This window comes from Bactrocera oleae, chromosome 5 (genome assembly GCF_042242935.1).
Source record: "Bactrocera oleae isolate idBacOlea1 chromosome 5, idBacOlea1, whole genome shotgun sequence".
In the NCBI taxonomy this organism is placed as follows: domain Eukaryota; kingdom Metazoa; phylum Arthropoda; class Insecta; order Diptera; family Tephritidae; genus Bactrocera; species Bactrocera oleae.
The window spans coordinates 44998533-45016313 of NC_091539.1; the positions used below are offsets into that span (position 1 = coordinate 44998533).

General features: G+C 33.1%; 2 protein-coding genes across 3 annotated transcripts; one reads left to right on the plus strand and one right to left on the minus strand.

The window, feature by feature from the left end:
- The first annotated feature begins 2556 nt into the window (after nucleotides 1-2556).
- LOC106618356 (nose resistant to fluoxetine protein 6) lies at nucleotides 2557-8359 on the plus strand. 2 transcript variants are annotated; one of them, XM_070110240.1, is made up of 11 exons: nucleotides 2557-2694; nucleotides 2775-2946; nucleotides 3009-3348; nucleotides 5555-5628; nucleotides 5705-5892; nucleotides 5968-6080; nucleotides 6134-6350; nucleotides 7033-7220; nucleotides 7279-7414; nucleotides 7484-7819; nucleotides 7885-8359. In XM_070110240.1, coding segments are annotated over exons 2-11 (1776 nt in total). In that variant the 5' UTR covers nucleotides 2557-2694; nucleotides 2775-2945; the 3' UTR covers nucleotides 8068-8359. The 2 variants fall into 2 exon arrangements, with proteins under 2 accessions (XP_069966341.1, XP_014091549.2); XM_014236074.3 differs by having other exon boundaries at nucleotides 2569-2946.
- A 2163-nt stretch (nucleotides 8360-10522) lies between these two features.
- LOC106618357 (nose resistant to fluoxetine protein 6) lies at nucleotides 10523-16721 on the minus strand. Its single transcript, XM_014236075.3, has 8 exons — nucleotides 16370-16721; nucleotides 12578-12980; nucleotides 12419-12492; nucleotides 12158-12357; nucleotides 11987-12102; nucleotides 11706-11919; nucleotides 10979-11635; nucleotides 10523-10912 (listed from the first exon to the last, which is right to left on the minus strand). The coding sequence occupies exons 1-8, from the start codon at nucleotides 16632-16634 to the stop codon at nucleotides 10712-10714; spliced, it is 2130 nt and encodes a 709-aa protein (XP_014091550.2). The 5' UTR covers nucleotides 16635-16721; the 3' UTR covers nucleotides 10523-10711.
- Nucleotides 16722-17781: the final 1060 nt, after the last annotated feature.

Here is a 17781-nt window from a genome sequence, read left to right on the forward strand (position 1 = left end):
CATAATTTTTCGCATTTTTTCGGTAATGTCACATACATATCATTGGTAGAAATTTTTAATAAACATTTAGCAAGTAAGCAAATAAACCCAAATAAGTCTGATAAGTCAGATAATAAATATAAAAATAAAATAATAAATAATCTTAATATAAATAAAGTTCTGTTCGGAGATTTTCATTAACTGGCAAAAACTATATTAAGAGCTTAAGCCCAAATTCTCTGCCAAAAAAGTTTGCAAACGGAAAAGGGAATCTCATGCAAAAACCGAAAAGAGGAAATAAATCAGGCGAGCTGGTTTACACCCGAATTTCCTACGGTAGTTTAAAAATATGAGTACCTATATGACAGCCATAGGGGTAGTAAATTGATTGGACCTTTCTCATCTTTTCTGACCATAAACACTAAATGTAAAAAGTTCAGATTTCATAAAAGAACATTTCTTGATAAAAATTACCATCGTATGTTTTCGTGCTGCATAATTTTCCAGACGAAATTTTTCCAGTGCTAAATCAGTGACGCTAAATAATTTTAACATTAAGTCTTTCCAGTTGGGAATGTTATGAACATTTAATGACAAAACTGTATTTGATATTTAACGTTTTATATACACAGGTCAATGCACTATCAAGTGGAATTAATGGCGTTGACGTAAACTTTTAGGTCTGTAAACTAAATTATGTATGTATACCTACATAAATACAATTACATATGTAGTATCTGCTTTTCGAAAATCTAATCAATATCAAGAAAAATAGTATTATTCTTTATATTTTGATAGTTCATTGAAAACATAGATATACAAGGTGCGTTCCAAAGTAAACAGTAAAAACGTAACAAAGTAAACTCCAGTGGCGCCATCTATATGTCGACTAGTGCGTTAGAATCTGCTATCCTTTATCGACTTCCAGTAAAAATTTCATGATATTTCATCTTTTGGAAGTGAAGTTATTGCGTTTTAAGTGTCAGTATGGTTTTGTCATCGGTGCGAAAATAAGCTTCGAACAAAGAGCCAACATTAAATTGTTTTTTAAAATTGGTAAAACTTTTACCAAAACGTTCAATTGATGAAACAAGTTTATGGCGAAGATTGCCTATGATATGTGGTGTTGCCAATATGATCCCGAAACGAAACGCTAGAGTGCTGAAACCCAAAAAATCGCGCCTGGAGAAGTCAAAAGGAAGACAATGCTGATTTGTTTTTATGATTTCAAGGGTATTGTCCACAAAGAATTTGTTTCACCCGGCCAAAACGTTAATGCGGTATTCTACCTTGGAGTTTGAAGCTTTGGTGCGCCGTATTCGACGTGTTCGGCCCGAATATCGCGAAGATGGAAGTTGGCGTTTGTTGCACAATAATGCGCCGTCTCATCGATCGACGCTTGTGGCCGATTATTTGACCAAAAATCACATTTTAACAATCAACCACTGCCCGTATTCACCTGATATGGCACCGTGCGACTTCTACCTTTTCGGAAAAATGCATTTGCCGATGAAAGGAAAGCGTTATTTTATACTTTTGGACCGTGCAAAAAGCTGTATTAAAGCAGAAGGAGACTATTTTGAATAAAATTAATTGATTTTGCCGATAAAACCATTTGTTCTGTCTTTTTTTTTTTAAGTCCTGTTTACTTTGGAACGCACCTTCTGTATATGAATATTTTGTTTATATGTATATAAACGTATGCGGGTAGTTCTCAAATATTGGCTAATCAGTACAGTGAAATAGGCATCGCACGATTCTAAGCAAACACCTGATTTTCTTTGAAGAGGAACTCTACTAATACAGTGTATCATTTACAATAAACAAATTTCAAAAATGCATACATATATATTTCAATTATCTAAGAAATTCTTTTATTATATATTATTTATAATACATTGTAAAATGCATATTAATCATTATGCTGTGTAAATTCTATTGAATTACCGTCATGAAAGCAGCATCTTCTATATCGCTCAGTACATACATACATATGAGCTAACGAACAGAGAAGTTATTTATTGAAACGAAGCCATTTCGGCTTCTTCGGTTTTATGTCCTTAATCTACTTCTGACGCTTTCACCGAAGCGCGAATCAGAATTTCGGTAACAACAAGAACTTCACGGGAGCTTAATTGGGCGAACAATATGGCTCAGCGGTGGTTTTCATGTGAGATCTTTATAAGACATCCTCTTCTATCAAAATATTGAGAATTCGACGAGTTTCGACTTTTATTTCGTTTACTGTATCGCTGTTGTCGTCGAACCATTCTTAAGACTGCTTGAGAGATTTGGAAAAGTACCGATCCGGCTTATGCTTGCTGTTTGAATCCAGTTTAAATTTAAGCAGATGGTTTGTGTTTCAGATGAATACACCTTCTCTCGATGTATCTTATCATATATATATCAGATATTTCTTTGTTATAACTAATAATTCATATACAATACACTGTAAGTTGTTAATTTGCTCCACCTAAATTTTATAACTTATCAACATATGAGCACTCAAAAGATGGAAGTGCAAGTTTTAATTGTTGCCTTAGTTAAATAACTCAAATCGACAGGTATTGCGTAGACAGCTGCTTATAAATAATAATGCTTATCGCTGACGAGTTATAAATCAACCGCCAACCACATCACTTCGCGTCATTAGCCTAATTATCATAGTGAAAATTCTAAATTCCTAGTGGCCGTGCACTACGTAATAAGTAAAAGGTACTATAATGGCAACGGCGCCTTGGCGGTCTATGATACTACTTACGTACTTCATAATTGCGATTATTATTACCACAGAGGTGTCTGCTAGCGGAAGTGAAAAATTGCAAAGCGTAAATAATGCGCTTGGCATTAATTTTTTCGAACAATTTCATGTGTTTACAAAATCTAATAATGTGAGTTTAGAGTGTTTATCGGATCTAAAAATTGTGGCTGACGCACTAAAAGACAATGAAAATTGGGCGCTAAGAAGTATGTATATGTGAGCTTAATCAAAAATTACTTATTATATGTTGCACACTAATATTTTTTAGTGCTTGATGCCTGGGGAAAATTCCCTTCTGGTATACTCTATGGTCATCGTATGGAGATGGGAAATTTTGATGAATGCCTCGACATAAACTCACCATTGTTGGGTAAATATTGTCGGGCCAATGTTCCCTTCGAATCGACTACATTTGGTCTGACTGCTGAAATACAATTCGGAATATGTTTCCCAAACAAATGTAGTATCGATGACTTTGATAAGCTTTTGAAAGAGTTTTTAACAGATTCGTATAAATTAAGTTTCAATACAACAATCAACTTGCTGATCGCATCCACCTGTTCAACTCGCGAACTTGTTGAACTTGAACCTCTCGATTGGGTTGCAATGTAAGTACATGTTTTACATTTTTATACTCTTGCAACATGTTGCTACAGAGTATAATAGTTTTGTTCACCTAAAGGTTGTTTGTATCACCTTAAACTAATCGAGTTAGATATAGGGTTATATATATAACTAAAGACGAGTTGAAATTCGGGTGACTGTCTGTTCGTCTGTCCGTCCCTCTGTGCAAGCTGTAAAAATTGAGATATCTTGATGAAAGTTGGTACACATGTTTTTTGGCACCATAAGACGATTGGTATTGTAGATGGGTATAATTGGACCACTGCCATGCCCACAAAACGCTATTAATTGAATACCAATAACTACGCTCTCCAATAAGACACAAGTATAACAAATCGCATTAGGGAGGGGTATCAGCATTTTAAAAAATTGTTAACAAGTAGGCCGCTAATAATGCTGATGTGCATATCTCCTTAACCACTAAAGCTGTAATAACCAAATTCATTGAGAACAAATCTTTTTGCACTTCTACCGACAGTGTGAAAACGGGTGAAATCGAGTGATAGTCAGAGGCTTTGAATTTTACAGATGGGATGGTACAATTAAACTGAATAGGAGCCAATACAAAAAAAAAAAACAAAAACAGGACGGTGGGTGTGGCACCGTCTACTTTTAGGTGAAATCACATATCTCTGGATCTCTCTACCAATTTCAGCCAAATTCAGTACACGACATTATCCTGACATGTCTATGTTACAGAGCGAAAATAGCGCAACCACGCCTACTTCTCATATAACACAATTTTAGATTCTATCTGATTACTTCACTTTTCAGTATGCAAATCGAGCACCAATAAATGTATCGGGATAAAACTTTACACGCCGTCTGTCCATGCAAGATATCGCAATTTATACTCAAGTTATTGCTTTGACAGATAAAAGTTATAAACATAAAACCATACAAACATACATACATACAAACATACAAGTGAAGTTAAAAATATTAGTGACGAAGTGTATTTACAATACATTTAGTAATAATAAAATGTTGAACAAATTGTTTGTGGCCCCAATACACATACATATATAAGTACACTTTAAAAATATACGAGGGCGGTCTGATAAGTACTTAGCCTTACCGCATAATGGTGGCAAAGGTCTTTAACATAGATGATTAGTCTTCAGCCGAATTCATAAATGTAACAAAAAGCGTAATCGTGAGATCACTTCACAGCGGTGTTTGAGTTTTTGTAATGTTTTGTGAGCAAACATGGATTCCCTCGAACATATCAGAAACCAACGAATAGTCGAAACAGTAAAATTCACTCAGTGCACCTGTTCCGAAGAATGCGAACACTGTCCTATTGATCGGAAAGGTGATAGACCGATTACCAGTCTCCACAACGTGTAATCTCCAATGACTACCTGGACAAGAATCAAACGGTCACAGAGTTCCACTATGCCAACTTATTGAACCGCAGCCGAATTAGAAGAAACATTAACCCATTTGGCGAAAAAAATAGTGCTCTTCTACTATGACACCATCGTCACGGCGTAACAGACGAATTATGCCTTAAAAAGTACATCGGTATTTGTGAAAAATGTATCGCTTGTAGGCTAAGTACTTAATGGCCGACCACTCTTACGATGCCAAATTAGTTTAAACCAACCCATATAATTTTAAATATTATTAAACATATAATTAAGATAGAAAATAAATATATGTTTATTTCTTAGATTGGTGTGTTGGATTAAAACAGTAATTTAATCTTAGTATTTAAAGCAACAGTAGTATAAAAACAAGAAAAAACTTTAACTTCGATTGCACCGAAGCGATAATACCCATAACAGGTGAATTTGTTATAATAGCAAAGGATATAAAAATTTCTTTATCTAGATTTTGATCGGTCAGTTTGTATGGCAACCATCTGATAAAGTAGTCCGATCTGAACAATTTCTTCGATGCTTGTACCGTTGCCATGGGTAATAATCCATGCCAAATTTCATGAAGATACCTTGTCAAATTGACTTTCTTTTGTTTGATGATTTTCATTGATGAGTTTGCATGGCAGCTAAATGCTACAGTGGTCCGATATCTAAATATGAGAAGTTGCTACATGAAATGCACTTGTGAAGGATATTATAGCTTCGAAGCAGCCGAGGTTAACTTTTTCCTTGTTTTTTAATAATAATTATAAAACTATTTTAAAGAGTAACGATAACTACTACAGTTTTGATTTGTTAATTTTAGTGCTCTTTTCATTACATTGGCACTTCTAATGGCGCTAAGTACTATCTTTGACTACCTTTATAGTTACAAACGAAGTAAGATTTTGGCTAAGTATACGTTAAATAGTTTATGTGACTAACTACATATATGTATCTATGAATATTATTACAGAACAACCCAACAAGCTATTAGTTTCTTTTTCCATACCAAAAAATCTGCAACAATTATTAAAAATTCAGCACGGACACATACCTTGTCTTCATGGCATACGATGTCTTTCGCTGTTTTGGATTATATTTTTACATTGTTACCTGTATCGTATACTGTCTCCAAATATTAATGCAGTCGATATAAAAAGTGTGAGTCAATTAAAAAATTAATTGCTACTAATAAAAATAATCTATTCTGTTTAAAATTTATATATTTTTATATAGTGGGAACAAACGCCATTTTCGATGATTGAACAGAGCGGCTCAATTGCTGTGGACTCATTTTTCTTTCTTAGTGGACTACTACTAATAATGGGGTCCTTTAGAGAAATGCAAAAGTATGTGAGAAAAGATTTCGTTTTTATTTAAACCATTTACATATTACATTTAGAAATCATGGAAAACTCAACGTACCAATGATGTACATTCACCGTTACTTGCGCCTCACTCCGATTCTTGCTGTTGCCATTTTATTTTATATGTCTTTATTTAATTATATGGATAATGGACCCATTTGGAAGAGCCTTACTGTTGCAAATAAATTATGTGATAATACTTGGTGGGCAACGTTATTGTATGTGCAAAATTATGCAGCGCCTGGCAACATGGTGAGTCGTCGATATTTTTGAACATAAATGAATCTTAATAATGAAGAAAGTACGAGAATTAGTTATGGAGAAATCGGGTAGTGTGTTGATAACTTTGTGCATTGAAGTTAGGCCATACATGCTGTGAAGCTCGTTTAGCAAAAGTACATTTTGTAATGATATTTTAGTTACCATTTTCGAAGGCGTACTTACTTTCCATACAAAATCAGATATAAACAAAAATTCATTTGCTAGTTTGTACATATTTAGAAGTATGTACGTACAAGATTAAATACTTGAAATCACTCATACGCCCCATTATGTCTTCTGATATAATAGGTACTTAACTGAGGTATACACAATTTTATATGCATTTGAAAACCCTAAACAAAGTATGTGTCTGATTATAATTCACAAATTTCAACGCTATATTACTAATATTTCATAATTAACAAGGAAATTATTTTGTCACTCAATTTAGATAAATATAATTAGATTATTAAAAAATATTTCTTCGTAAGTTATTTTCAATATTTGTTTGCATAATCGGTATTCTCGTACTTTTAAGTATCAATAACCAATCTGAAATACCAGTTTTGGTACTTACTTGACAAATATATTAATATGTGTGGGTATTATATTGATTTTGTTGAATTAACACTTCTTTCAATACTATTGTTTTGATTGATTAATTTACTTTTAGTGTCTTGGTCATGCTTGGTATTTGGCTGTTGATACTCAATTATTTTTTTTATCGCCTATATTTTTAATTGTCATCTGGAAATGGAGGAAATTGGGGATATGGGCAACAGTAGTTTTTGGTTGTTTGCTCGTTGCTTGTTTATTTACGGTTATTGTGATAAATAAATACACAATTTACGACATTGCACGGTACATCTTATATTATATAACAATTTATGGATTCTATTTATGAATTATTCAATTGCAGAAACTATGGCACCGCAAGTGAGGCAATGCCAAAAATATACTACTCAACACACACTAGATGCTCCGCCTGGTTGATTGGTCTGGTATTTGGCTGCTATTTACACTACAATAATGGACGCATTGCTAAAATATCAAAGGTAAATTTATTCCAACCCATATTTACTATACACCAAGTTCAGAAATAATTTTAGTAAATAATTTTTTAGTGGTGGGTCGCCATTGGTTGGGTTATATCGCTCTGCATGCTCTTCACATTGGTATTTGCTTGGTATCCAAATACACTGCCCACCCGAAGCGATCCCACCGTACTCGAGAGTGCCTTTTATTTTGCTGGTGGGCGCGTTGCGTGGCCGTTAGCGTTATGCTGGATAGTATATGCCTGTATAAATGGCTATGGCGGTCCGATAAACAATTTTCTTTCCTGGACTTTTTGGCAACCCATTTCGAAGCTTTCGTATAGTATGTACATTTGGCATTTGATTGTGATTACTATCAATGCATCACGAATTAAAACTAATACATACTTTTCTGATTATGATGTGGTAGGTTAAGAGGCGAATGTATCCATTCCAGATATGATATTTTTAATTTTTCTTTAAAATTTCAGACTTTAAGCTTTTGGAGTAATTTTGGTGTAACACTACTTGTATCTATTTGCGTTTATTTGGCTGTTGAGGCCCCAGTGGCCGATATAGAAAGTTACTTACTACCACGGAACAAGCCAAAGATTGAGAAACGATCCACATTGCCCGCGACAACCACTATATCTCAACAGAATTTGTGGGAATAAAATTCGAGATAGATTTCCCAATTTGTAAAATACTATAACTATTGATTCTATATTCTATCCATGTATACATAAGTATGTATGTATGTCTGGCTATAATGTTGTTTTATTAAGTACAACTTTTGTAAATATAAATTATAGTATATATATATATATATAGTAATTAGAGTATTCATACTCAATAATCCTGATTTTACACAAATCAAAATGTCATGATTTCGTTTTGATCCTCGCCTACAGCTTTGCTCACTGTAAGCAATAAACTCTTGGAATAACTTGAAAAAGCTATTTAAAATGTATGCATTTTATTACAAAATTTAAAATTAAATGCATAAAGATACAGAAAAAAAATCATACATTTACAATTCAAGTTTGGTTCAGTGACAGCATTGCTATTTAACCTGAACATATGTAATAAAACAACTTGATATTAAGATAATGAACAACTGATTTTAAATCGAAAATATACATCATTATTTGGGACGGCATGTCCATATGAGCAAGTTAGGCAATTGCTTAGGGTGCAAAATTTAAACACAATTGCGTGCTCAAAAACTGACCGTTTGGTGCGTGCAAAGTTTGGGGACTCGTTAATTTCGCGAAATGCACCAATCAAATGGAAGCCAAGATAATGCAATTTAACGCCTTTAGGTTATTTTCTCCGCGGGTATGTTAAATCAAAGATTTACAAAAATTAACCAGCAATGCTCGAGGAGCTAGAAGACAAGTTCAGCGCACTATAGCCGGAATTCCAGCCGAAATACTGCAGAAGGAGCCGAGATGGCCATTTTGTTTAATCATAAATGGCATACAACTATTTGCATAACAGAACCCATTTTGACCAAATTTGACAGTTTTATTTCATTTTAATATCGCGTTGTTGGTGTCTGGACTTCAATGACTGTGACTGGCTTTTTCCCGAAAATCTGTGAAATACAGAGAGAATCTCTTTCCGATAATGTTGTGCCCTCGGAAGACAAAATAAGAAAAAACGTTAACTTCGTTTATCCTGAAGCACTGGCAGCTATATGCTATAGTAGTTTGATATCGGCGGTTCCGACAAATCAGCGGCATCTTAAGGAGAAAAAGCATGAAGCATGATGGGCATGATTATCGTCACGAAATTTGACATGGATCATTATTTAAGGCAGAAATGGAATCAATAAAGAAATTGTATATATCGGGTCACTATAGCATATAGCTGCCATATGAACTGAACGATCGGAATAAAGTGCTTACATGGAAAGTCCTTTTATTTGACTAGGTACAATATCTTCATGAAATTTGGCAGGGATTATTATTTAAAGCAACAATGTAATCTTCAAAGAAATTGTTCAGATCAGATCACTGCTATATAGCTGCTATACAAATCAAGTTCTTATAAGGAACCTTTTGTAATTGTAAAGGGTATTATAGCTTCAGCTATCAGATAGAAAATTTCAAATCTCGGTTCTAATTACTTGTAAATATCTCGTTTTATTGATTTTGTATGACAAAATGGTACCTTACGACCTAACACAGCTTCGTAGGAAATGTACTGCTGGTCACAAATGGTCTCTTATACATTTTTATTTATTTATTTTTTTTTTGTTCCTAAACAGTTGGTGGCACAATATTTTTAAAATCAGTATTAAAATAGGATACATGTCCTCGAGACTTTTGAGCGAGGCGCAATAATGTTCAACGAAAAAATAAAGAAATGAAAAAGCAGCAGAAATTGCCAGGAAGGTATTAAATTTTGTTTTTAATAATCACATCATATCAATACATGAAAATTAATCAATATGTATGTATATGGTAATTTTATTGTCACAATTCGAAACTAATAAATTGAACAAAATCAAAGCAAATGTTTTGGTCACACAAGCGTTAAACAGTGATAATGCTCTGCTTGCAGGATAACTTGTGCTATTTTTTTGGTTACGGTAATTTACCTTCTCTCATGTGGTTTTCTGTTGTTATTTTCTTAGTTGCTTTAACAAACAGATGCACATGTTTGGAAATTATGCCGAACAACCAAAAAAAAGCTATTCAAATTGGTTTAATCTTCCATACACTCTGATAGTGACAGACTTTTGTTGTGGAAGATAAATTCGTTGAAGTCAATTTCAATATCGCGTCTAAAAGTGTTTTTTTCAAAAAATAAATAAACTGACTATTGCGCTTGCTATATCGCTTGAACCATCTACTGCATATGCATTTGGTTTTACCGGCTATGATCGATGGCTATACATATATGATGATCATAAAATAGTGCGAGATTTATTTAAATATTCAAATATATTTCACGTTATACTTGACAAACTCACTTGACTCAAACGTACAAATGGAACTCTCATACATATACATTAAACATTAAAATAAAGTTGTGAGGAACAATAACATATTCACGTTGTTGATTAGCTCCGTTATTTATCTTAATTTAAGTAAAATGAAATAATAAAAAAAAGCAATCAACTTGATTCCATAATGTTAATATTTTTAAATAAATACAATTTATTTACTTTTTTTAACATTATAAAACGTATATAATACGACTACTTGTTTTCATTAAATGAATTTCATTTTATGGTTATGGTTCTTTGGCTAATATCTATCTGAACTTATTAGAATACTCGAGTAGTGACCATAATTCTGCTGGTCGTTCTTAAGCTTTGGTCACTTCAACTGTAACTTCAGTCGCGGTGGGAGTAGGAGCAGATGTTGGTTCTACTTTTTTAGGTGCTGGTTTACTTTCACCATGTCCAAATATTGCCTTCTCAATGCCCAAAATTGGTGCCTCAAAAGCCAATGTGGCAAATATGGAAAGCGTTAGGGAAATACCGAAATCGTGCCACCAGCGAAGAATCTAAAAAACAACAAGTAAAATATTTCATATAATTTTCTTTCGTACAAAGCATCAATTAGTATATACCATTTCGTAATCGCCAAAGTGGGTATCGGTTTGAATACGACCACCATTTACTAGTTGAACAATTCTGTGGATTACATACATGCAGTATGTGAGACGGCTGAAGCCTGTGAAAAAGCCCCATGAAAGGAAATCATTAATGATACCACCATGGCCATTGTAGCAGGCCCACACAATCCAACCGATAGCGACGGCCCAAGAAGCACGACTTAATGGTTCGTAAAATGCACCTTCAATAATTGGTGCACTGGGGTTCTCTGGTAGGATACGCCAATACGGTCCCCACATATCGGTCAACATAACACCAAATGCTAACACCCAACCGGTAATGACCCATTTTTTAGCCAATGGAATTTGCCTACCACGATTCTTAGTATACAAGAAGTAACCAAATATGACACCAATCAACCAAGTGGGTACACGAGTGTGCGTTGGATAGTAGGTCAAACGTTGGCGATCATCAACATGATCATCCTCCACACGGAAGAGAGTGAATTTCCAATACATGAAGGTAGCGAAAGTGCAGCCCATACAAAGAAGGCCAAAAATAATGATTGGAGCGAGCGCCTTTTTGCCCCATTTCCAAAGTGGAATAAGGATTAGTGGTGAAAGAACGTAGAGCTGTGTATCGACAGCCAAGTACCATGACTGACTGATGCACTGAAAAAGATAAAATTTAATAATTATTTCATATTATATATACACCAATGGATTATTTATTTATACTCACAATCTTCTTAGGGAAGACATAATTTTGTACATACAACAGAGTTGCCCACCATGTGTCCGAACAACGATCATCTTGAGTTCCGATCTTCATCCACATAGGACCATGACCCGAGTATTTATAAAGTGACATAATGTAGAGAATAACAACAGCTACCACTGGAGTCAAACGAATATAACGATGGAAATACATCAAACCTATGTTCAGTTTTCCCTTACTAATGTAGAGCAAGAAAACTTAGTTTGATTAACGAAATCTGTATAACATAAAATATAAGCTCTTACGTGCGTTCCATTTCGCGGAAGGCGCCCCATAACATCAATAGACCAGACATGAAAAAGAATGTATCCACACAGAGTGTAGCATTTTGGACTAACATGGAGTATGGAGTTTCGATCCACTATAAAAAGTAATTGCAAATTTTGAAAAACCCCTAAAGATTAACAATCACTTACGGTATAGATTTTATCTTTGTTAATATGAGGTAGCTCGTAGAAAGTCATATAACCATGACCAAATACAACCCACATCATTGAGAAACAACGCAAACCATTGAGGCATTGAATGACATTGGGATTATTGCTCTTTTTGACAGTAAAAATCTTTGGAGCATTAGTGAGTACAGAGAATGAAATGAAGAGTGGCTTTTTCGGTTCTGAAATTTAAAACTATTTATAAATATATGAATTCTCAAGCAGATTTCAGTTATAACTCACCATTATTTTTCGTTTTAATATAATCGTAAACACTGCTGGCTAACATGCAGAAAACAATGAAGCTGAAGAAAACACTATAGAATATTCATAAAAAAGTAATCATTGAATCAAGCCATTAGGAGGTTATAAATAATAGATAATGAAATTCCTCTCGCTTACATAGCAAAAATGTCGATAACACGTAGTTTCACGGGTTGCTCATATCTACAGTATTGTTCGCCGACCATAGTTGAAGAAATTCCAGCATCGTAGTATTTATTCATTACTCCAGTCAATATTTTGTTACCTAGTTCAGCTGAACATGAACTAGGTATACATATACCCAATTCGAATACTTCGGGTCTTTCGTATTTGTAAGTGATCCTTGCTTGAGCCGTCGATTCACGTGTCTTAATCGCATCCATATATTTTTTAATTGGTACTCGTGCTAGGCAGTACTGACCGCGCAATACATCGTCTTTACTGAATTCCCAAGAAGCGGCAACACATTCTTCATAGGCACCGAAACTCAATGAATGGCCCCACATCAAGCCAATAGGTAGTCGACCCCATGTGTCGGGAACTGCAATCAATAAATGAAATGAAAATGGTTTTTTATAATAGATTTCGTTTTTGTGACTTTTTTTAGTGTTCGACCGTCCTATTCCGCTTTGCAACTCGATCCAAAAGAGCACAGGATCATAGCTCTCCACTAATAAGAAACGTGTTTGTTTTTAAGTGTTCCCACTTCGACCAGAAATGGTAAAAAACCGAGCGTATTACTATTAAATTTTTTTTTAAATCATTCAGCCTAAGCATCTACATAGGTATTTTGCATTAGTTAATAATTACAAAAAAAAAATTAATTTAATATTAGGTAATGAGTTAAAAAAAGTTGGTAGTAATATTTATAGTATTGACTATTGGCAAAATCTGTATTAATAAGAAATTAGTATAAGCAAAAAAAAATCTTAAGTTACAAAATAAAATAAAATCGTATAATACCACTTGCATTTCCGTTCATACTTGTACATACTCGTACGTATGTACAAATATTTTTATACACCAAATATGCAGGACAAGGTATACTTGCAAAAGTATTATATTCACATATTGATAGCTTTATATTTATGATTTCAACTTGTATTAAGTAATAAAGAACAATCGCTTATCTAACGATAATCTGCAATTGAACTTTGCATTTCCTACTAACTTATACATATTTGTATGTATGTACTCGTATGTATGTGTCGTAGCAATTGCTTCTGTTAATGAATTAAAATCTTTTGGCAGTTGTTTATGTACATATGTACATATAGTTATAGAAATACCAGATATGTATACACTCAGAGAAAAAAACCCACGCAGTCGAAAATTTTCTAATATTTCATTAGTTAAACGTTATTTCTGAAACCGTTAGTTTCTGCACTTGTTTATTTCAGTACTTGCGGTATTTTCTTTTGAGTCAGTTATAAAAATAAGCAAAGTTGAACATGATGTTGTCGACAGAGAAGAAAGCAGAAATCATAGCTTTATATAAAAAAATTATCCATACGTCAAATAGCTCTTAAAATGGACATAATATTTAAACGCAATATTTAAAAAATTATACCAATTTTAATACTTTAAATCGAAAAAAGAGCAGTGGGCGTCCGAAAAAAGTAAAACCTCGTCATGAGCGACAAATTGAACGGATGTGCAGTACTGAGCACTTTCAACATGCAGGAACAATCAATTCAATATTTTAAAAAACTACTATTTTTTTTATACTACTACTAAATAATTACACGTTCCTTGCAAAATGTCTTGAATAATCTGGATTACGAGCGCGATGTTCAGCCATTTCTCATTACCCGTATGAAGAATTAGCGGCTAGAGTGGGCAAAATCACACAAAACTTGGACTGCTGAAATGTTATTTTTTCCGACGAATCTAAATTTAATTTATTTGGACCCGACATAAATACCACAGTGCGTCGAAGGAAAGCTGTATTTTACCCATCGTAAAGCATTCGCCCTATTTAATGTGTGGGAGGCTATAACCAAGTTTAGTGTATTCTTAAAAGATCTGTAAATGCCGAAAAATACATTGAAATTTTGAAAGAATTCGTTTTACCAACTATTGAACAGCTGTTCAAAAACACATTACAACATTTTATTTTCAGCATGATTCAGCCCCTTGCTATATAGCCAAAACGCCAACTAGAGTATAACAGTATTGACATAGATTTTTCAATAATTTATTACAAACACTTACAGAGGTTGTTAGGAGGAGAAGGTGTTCCACAAAATACTAAGAATTTTTTAACAAATAATTTTATTTTTTGCTTTGATTTGTATTCTATTGTTACATAAGGAACATATAAAACGTAAAATATGTAAATAACTTGTTTAAAAATAAAATTTTAAAAATTACAATGTATGAAATTATAGTTCTGTGGTTTGTTATGTGTGTGTGCCTGTATTTTTCACTAAAACAAGTGTTAAACTATAAGTTTATTATGTAAAAATGCTTTAAACATGAAGTGAATAAAACGTGATGGCTCTCAAAAAAATTGTCTAACTTATGATAACATGAACATAAGTTTTGCGCTATATAGGTATAGCCACTCTATAAAATGCGTGGGTTTTTTTTGCCGAGTGTACTTATACACTTTAGATTAGACCATAACATTTTTACTATTATAACTATTTATTGCGTTTTATGATTGCATTGTGATTTATAACAAGTATTCCCAACGAAATGCTTATGCATTATCAGCTTTATCACTGACTTGGATAATAAATCCTTAAAAGTAGAGATTTATGAATCGTTACGTACGATTTGTCGATTAGCTAGGTTTTTTTGGTAATATCTCTTTCGAACGGTCAAAAGGCGGTGATTCGTAAAAATAAAATTGAAACTTAAAATTATTATCAATAAAACAATAAACAATAATTGTAAAAATGAACTTGACGAATATTATGTGGATTGGATTAAAGTAACAAATTTAAAAAAAAATGAGAACGAATGAAAAACAATCAAAAGAAGAAAAACATAAACTTCGGTTGCCCCGAAGCTAGAATACACTTTACAAATAAAAATAGTTTCCATACAAGAACTTGATTTTGATCGGTAATTTCGTGTGACAGTTATATGCTAAAGCGGTTCGATCAGAATTTTTTTTTCGAAGATTACAGCGTTGCTTGAGATAAAATTCTATGTAAAATGTCATGACAAAATCTCGTCATGTAAAAAAGTTTTCCATAAAAAGACTAGATTTTGATTGTTCAGTTTATATGGCAGCTATATGGTAGTCCGAGAAAAGGACGTGGCAAAATTGCAGATCGATATCTCAAAAATTGCAGAACTAGTTCGCGTATATGTATACAGACAAACATAGATAAATCGATTCAGCTCGTCCCGCTGATAATTTATATACATACATACATATTTAACAGGGTTTCCGACGTTTCCTTCTGGTTGTTATAAACTTCGTGTCAAACTTAATATACCCTGTTCAGAGTATAAATAGAATTATGCACATCACTGAAGAATTATTAGTATGATATGTTTAGGTTAGGTTAGTTAGTTAGTTCCGTCATTATACATTATAATCATTTTTATTACTCCTGTATGTTTGTGTTGTTTTTCGAATGTCAAATGTGTAACTTCGATTGTAAAGTATAATGTTTTTTTATTTATTTCTGAATTTAAATTTCTCTGACTATGTTTTTCTTACACATCTTTCACAGAAATTTTCAGGTACTTACACAACATTTAGATAGCGCGATACACATAAATAAATTTCAGCTGACACTATATAGTTCGGTTCATTATTTGGGAATAAAATCACAAAGTGATGTAAATCTTATCATGTTTCTATTATTCAAATTCATATACCTCATCTAAATGTTCATTGATTACGCCGTCACACGGCACTGATACTTTATCTCTTAATATTGTTCAAACTTAAAAGGATAAGGAACTTACACTCAATAGCCCATTCGTAGTATTCATCAAGTGCTTGTGATATGCGATCAATATCCCTTAGGCATTTAGAGTCATCGTATGCTCTGAGTGTAGCATTAAATGTTTCAGCTCCAATTTGCGATCCTTCTTTATAAAACATATAAGCGAGATCATTCTTAAATGGTGATCCTGAAACCGCTAAAACTGTCGATTCTTCAGCATAGCAGTTATGCGCAAATACTGCTATCAACAGCGACAACGCTGCAAGGGAACGCCGCGTTGCCATTTCGTTTAAAAATTTAAAACTTTATTGCGTACCCGAACACAAGGATCACACCGTAATCCCTACCTTTCGCACGAATATATGGGAATGAACTGCAGTTTGTACATGTTTGTCGGTAACTTTTATAGCCATCGTTGTCAAAAGGCCGATACTTCAATATAAAACGGTAAAAATTGTATACCTATGTATTAGTATACTCGTATACCCACACTCTTATATACTCACTTTGATTTCTCAATTACTACATATAAGGTTTCATACTTCTTAGCGCTTATAATAATACTTATATCTATTATTGGTTGGAAAGGTAAGGTTAATATTGATAATGTATGCGCTACAATTATACCAATGCCGAATAAAAATCATATTATACAATATGATGCGTAATCTCAGAGTCAAACGCTCGGCTAATCTATTATATCAGCAGTAAGAAATCGGTCTATATAAATCTAATCATATACTACATATGTATATATTCATAAATTTGCAATGATATCAACGTTTAAGTTTTATAGTAAGTTGTGTATATAAATAGTCTCTACGTTAATTCCTTAAATTCTATTAGTATGTGTCCTTATATGATCTAATGTAAAAATTGTTTAAGACATTTATTGAGCAGAGATCACTATAAGGCCTAAATATCAATAAGTAAAATCCATCTCTGTTAACATTAACACGATTTTACCTTGTATATATTGTTGAAGTATAAAAGACAATGAATCAAACTTCGTAAATATTCTGCCAAGTATTCGTCATATTTTATTTTGTTTGTTTCATAAAAGTATGTGCTTTCACGTGAATATGTCACAAAATTTCATGGGTCAATATACCCGAACTAAGTGCTATATACAAGTACCTATATAAAAAATGAAAATATTTATAATAATGAAAAGCACGACACTAAAGTTTGGTCCAGATTCTAAAAACAATTATAAATACTTCAGTATATTATTATCGAACAACAAACTAGTCAGGAAATGTACTAGTTTACAACTAGATCAGACCTATACCAATTACTGACAGTTTATTAATGGGTTTATTTATTATTTTGTATATATTTATGTAAACATTAGACGAAAATAGAGGCTAGTGCGATAATGGTATATTTCTGACCGAAATCTGACAACTTTCATCCCTTAGGACTTTAATA

Bases quoted from the DNA above. Each gene is read 5' to 3' on its own strand.
- LOC106618356 (XM_014236074.3), top strand. From the start codon at position 2,703: ATGGCAACGGCGCCTTGGCGGTCTATGATACTACTTACGTACTTCATA. The intron at 2,947-3,008 runs GTATGTATATGT...AATATTTTTTAG, and splicing joins TGAAAATTGGGCGCTAAGAA to TGCTTGATGCCTGGGGAAAA. The intron at 5,629-5,704 runs GTAAGATTTTGG...ATATTATTACAG, and splicing joins CCTTTATAGTTACAAACGAA to AACAACCCAACAAGCTATTA.
- LOC106618357 (XM_014236075.3), bottom strand. From the start codon at position 16,634: ATGGCAACGCGGCGTTCCCTTGCAGCGTTGTCGCTGTTGATAGCAGTA. The intron at 12,358-12,418 runs GTGAGTTATAAC...TTTAAATTTCAG, and splicing joins TATTAAAACGAAAAATAATG to AACCGAAAAAGCCACTCTTC. The intron at 12,103-12,157 runs GTAAGTGATTGT...TACTTTTTATAG, and splicing joins ACAAAGATAAAATCTATACC to TGGATCGAAACTCCATACTC.